The 3,815-nt window shown below is 42.3% G+C and overlaps 1 protein-coding gene across 1 annotated transcript; it reads left to right on the plus strand.

The window, feature by feature from the left end:
- Positions 1 to 304: 304 nt before the first annotated feature.
- LOC101143553 (cTAGE family member 2-like) lies at positions 305 to 2,710 on the plus strand. Its single transcript, XM_031001343.3, is given in 4 exon segments — positions 305 to 1,082; positions 1,085 to 1,951; positions 1,954 to 2,631; positions 2,634 to 2,710. Coding segments are annotated over 4 exon segments (2,400 nt in total).
- Positions 2,711 to 3,815: the final 1,105 nt, after the last annotated feature.

The following is a 3,815-nucleotide window of genomic DNA, read 5'->3' on the forward strand; positions in this document are numbered from 1 at the left end:
ACTAAGTCACCCACAGCAATTTCCAATCTTGCAAGCTCCATTTATTTATGGTAAGTACTCTATACAAGCAGATCTTTTACAAAATATTTATACTATATTTTTACTGTACCTTTTCTATGGGCCTGTAAGGCCTGTGGGTTCTCGCGTCTCCCAGCTTCCCCGCAGCCGGCTCCTCAGTGGTCAGCTCCGGTTGCCAGGTGCGGATTCTGTTCCTAACTGAAGGCTGAGTGTTCTTTCTTCGCTATTAATTGTGGCCCCGACAGGCCTGGGTTACTGCGGCCACCACCACAGCAGCCTTGGCACTATGGAGGAGCCCGGGGCTACCCCTCAGCCTTACTGGGGGCTGGTCCTGGAGGAGCCACACAGGGTTGTGGCAGCACTGCCTGAAGGCAGGAGACCAGATTCGAATCCTTATGGATTTCCATGGGAATTGGTGATATGTGCAGCTGTCCTTGGATTTGTTGCTGTTCCCTTTTTCTTGTGGAGAAGTTTTAGATCGGTTAGGAGTCGGCTTTATGTGGGAAGAGAGAAAGAGCTTGCTGTAGCGCTTTCTGGACTAATTGAAGAAAAATGTAGACTACTTGAAAAATTTAGCCTTGTTCAAAAAGAGTATGAAGGCTATGAAGTAGAGTCACCTTTAGAGGATGCCAGCTTTGAGAAGGAGGCAACAGAAGCACAAAGTCTGGAGGCAACGTGTGAAAAGGTGAACAGGTCCAGTTCTGAACTGGAGCATGAAATACTCTGTCTAGAAAAGGAGTTAAAAGAAGAGAAATCTAAACATTCCGAACAAGATGAGGTGATGGCGGATATTTCCAAAAGGATACAGTCTCTAGAAGATGAGTCAAAATCCCTCAAATCACTACTAGCTGAAGCCAAAATGACCTTCAAGAGATTTCAAATGAATGAAGAACAAATGAAGATAGCAATACAAGATGCTTTGCATGAAAATTCTCAACTTCAGGAAAGCCAGAAACAGCTTTTGCAAGAAGCTGAATTATGGAAAGAACAAGTGAGTGAACTTAATAAACAGAAAATAACATTTGAAGACTCCAAAGTACACGCAGAACAAGTTCTAAATGATAAAATCACATTGAGACTCCAACTGAACGCTTGCTAAAGATCAAAGATCAGGCTGCTGTGCTGGAAGAAGTCATAACAGATGATGAAAACTTGGAATTAGAAATGAACAGTGAATCGGAAGACGGTGCTTACTTAGATAATCCTCCAAAAGGAGCTTTGAAGAAACTGATTCATGCTGCTAAGTTAAATGCTTCTTTAACAACCTTAGAAGGAGAAAGAAACCAAATCTATATTCAGTTATCTGAAGTTGATAAAACCAAGGAAGAGCTTAGAGAGCATATTAAAAATCTTCAGACGGAACAAGCATCTTTGCAGTCGGAAAACACATATTTTGAAAGTGAGAATCAGAAGCTTCAACAGAAACTTAAGGTAATGACAGAATTATATCAAGAAAATGAAATGAAACTCTACAGGAAATTAATAGTAGAGGAAAATAACTGGCTAGAGAAAGAGAAACTTTCTAAAGTAGACGAAATGATGAGCCATGCCACTGAAGAGCTGGAGACCTGCAGAAAGCGAGCCAAAGATCTTGAAGAAGAACTTGAGAGAACTATTCATTTTTATCAAGGGAAGATTATATACCATGAGAAAAAAGCACATGATAATTGTTTGGCAGCATGGACTGCTGAAAGAAACCTCAATGATTTAAGGAAAGAAAATGCTCACAACAGACAAAAATTAATTGAAACAGACTTTAAAATTAAATTTTTAGAAAAAGATCCTTATGCACTTGATGTTCCAAATACAGCATTTGGCAGAGAGCATTCCTCATATGGTCCCTCACCATTGGGTCGGCCTTCATCTGAAACGAGAGCTTTTCTCTATCCTCCAACTTTGTGGGAGGGTCCACTCAGACCCTCACCTTTCCCTCCAGGGGAGGAGGAAGAGGCCCAAGAGGCCCAGGGAATCCTCTGGACCACCAGATTACCAGTGAAAGAGGAGAATCAAGCTGTGATAGGTTAACCGATCCTCACAAGGCTCCTTCTGACACTGGGCCCCTGCCACCTCCATGGGAACAGGACCGTAGGATGATGTTTCCTCCACCAGGACAATCATATCCTGATTCAGCTCTTCCTCCACAAAGGCAAGACAGATTTTATTCTAATTGTGCTAGACGCTCTGGACCAGCAGAACTCAGAAGTTTTAATATGCCTTCTTTGGATAAAATGGATGGGTCAGTGCGTTCAGAAATGGAATTCAGTGGAAATGATACCAAAGATAATCTTGGCAATTTAAATGTGCCTGATTCATCTCTCCCCGCTGAAAGTGAAGCAACTGGCCCTGGCTTTGTTCCTCCACCTCTTGCTCCAATCAGAGGTCCATTGTTTCCAGTGGATATGAGGGGCCGGTTCGTGAGAAGAGGACCTCCTTTCCCTCCACCTCCTCCAGGAACCATGTTTGGAGCTTCTCCAGATTATTTTCCACCAAGGGATGTCCCAGGTCCACCACGTGCTCCATTTGCAATGAGAAATGTCTATCCACCGAGGGGTTTTCCTCCTTACCTTCCCCCAAGACCTGGATTTCCCCGCCTACCCGCACATTCTGAAGGTAGATTGAGCTCCCTTCAGGGTTGAGTCTGCCTTCAAATGAGCCTGCTGCTGAAGATCCAGAACCACGGCAAGAAACTTGACAATATTTTTGCTCTCTTCAAAAGTCATTTTGACTATTCTCATTTTCAGTTGAAGTAACTGTTGTTATTTCAGTGATTACACGTTTGCTCATATTCAAACTTAATGGAATTATAATTCTCAGGATAGTATTTTGTAAATAAGGATGATTTAAATATGAATCTTATGAGTAAATTATTTCCATATGATTTTATTCTAGATAGTATAACTATTTTAATTTGTTTAACTAATTCACTATTATATAAACAACAGTGGGAGATTTATAGATGTAATCTTGCAGGTGGGGAAGCTTTACATTTGAAAGGCCATGGCATTATGCCAAGAACTGTATTTACTGTGGTTGTAGACAAATGTGAAAGTAACTTTATGCTTAATTAAATAAATTTTAGTTGATTAAAAAATATATATAGGTTGCATTATTCTTCGGGTATGGAGAGACCAACAGATCAAGTGTCGATTACCACTGAAAAGATGGTTTGTTACTCACAGATCCCAACAGAAGGGAAAGTACTATGCCATGCAGCACTGAATAGGGAGGCAGTATGGTCAGCGAGAAGGCAGGAGTGATGGAAAAACATGGGCAAGAGCCTTTACAGTGGTTTCCATGGGAAGGAATGAGTGAGGCAAGGTGAGCAGGGTTAAGGTTAGCTATTATAGTTTGAGTAATTTCAGCAGGCTCTGGGTATAAGGGCTGTCCCTAGTTGTCTGGTACCTGGCCCTGGGGCGCTTAGGGCAGAGGAATAGTGGCCTAGAGTGTGTGAGTCCTGTGGAAGCCTGATGAAATAGGTAACTGGGGGCATGAGCTCTGGACTGGTTAGCTTGTGTGTGAAAAGCACGCTTATGGGCAAATTGTTTACTGTCTCTAGGAATTGGCTAACCCTGGTAGGGACAGGCCTGCCAAGGTCAGCAAGGCCCTAGATGTCGAAGTGTCAGAATACATAAAAAGACATGGTTAATATGGTATCAGAGCCTCTGTCTTCACGTGGCCTCTCATGAAGGGCTCTAGAGTGAGCTCCCTTAGGGGATGTCAAAGGCCATTCAAGACAGCAGAAGCCACAAGGCCACGTAAAGCTTCAGTAATATCTAAAAGAAGATATTAAGAATAAT

Source organism: Gorilla gorilla, chromosome 14, assembly GCF_029281585.2.
Source record: "Gorilla gorilla gorilla isolate KB3781 chromosome 14, NHGRI_mGorGor1-v2.1_pri, whole genome shotgun sequence".
Classification (NCBI taxonomy): Eukaryota; Metazoa; Chordata; class Mammalia; order Primates; family Hominidae; genus Gorilla; species Gorilla gorilla.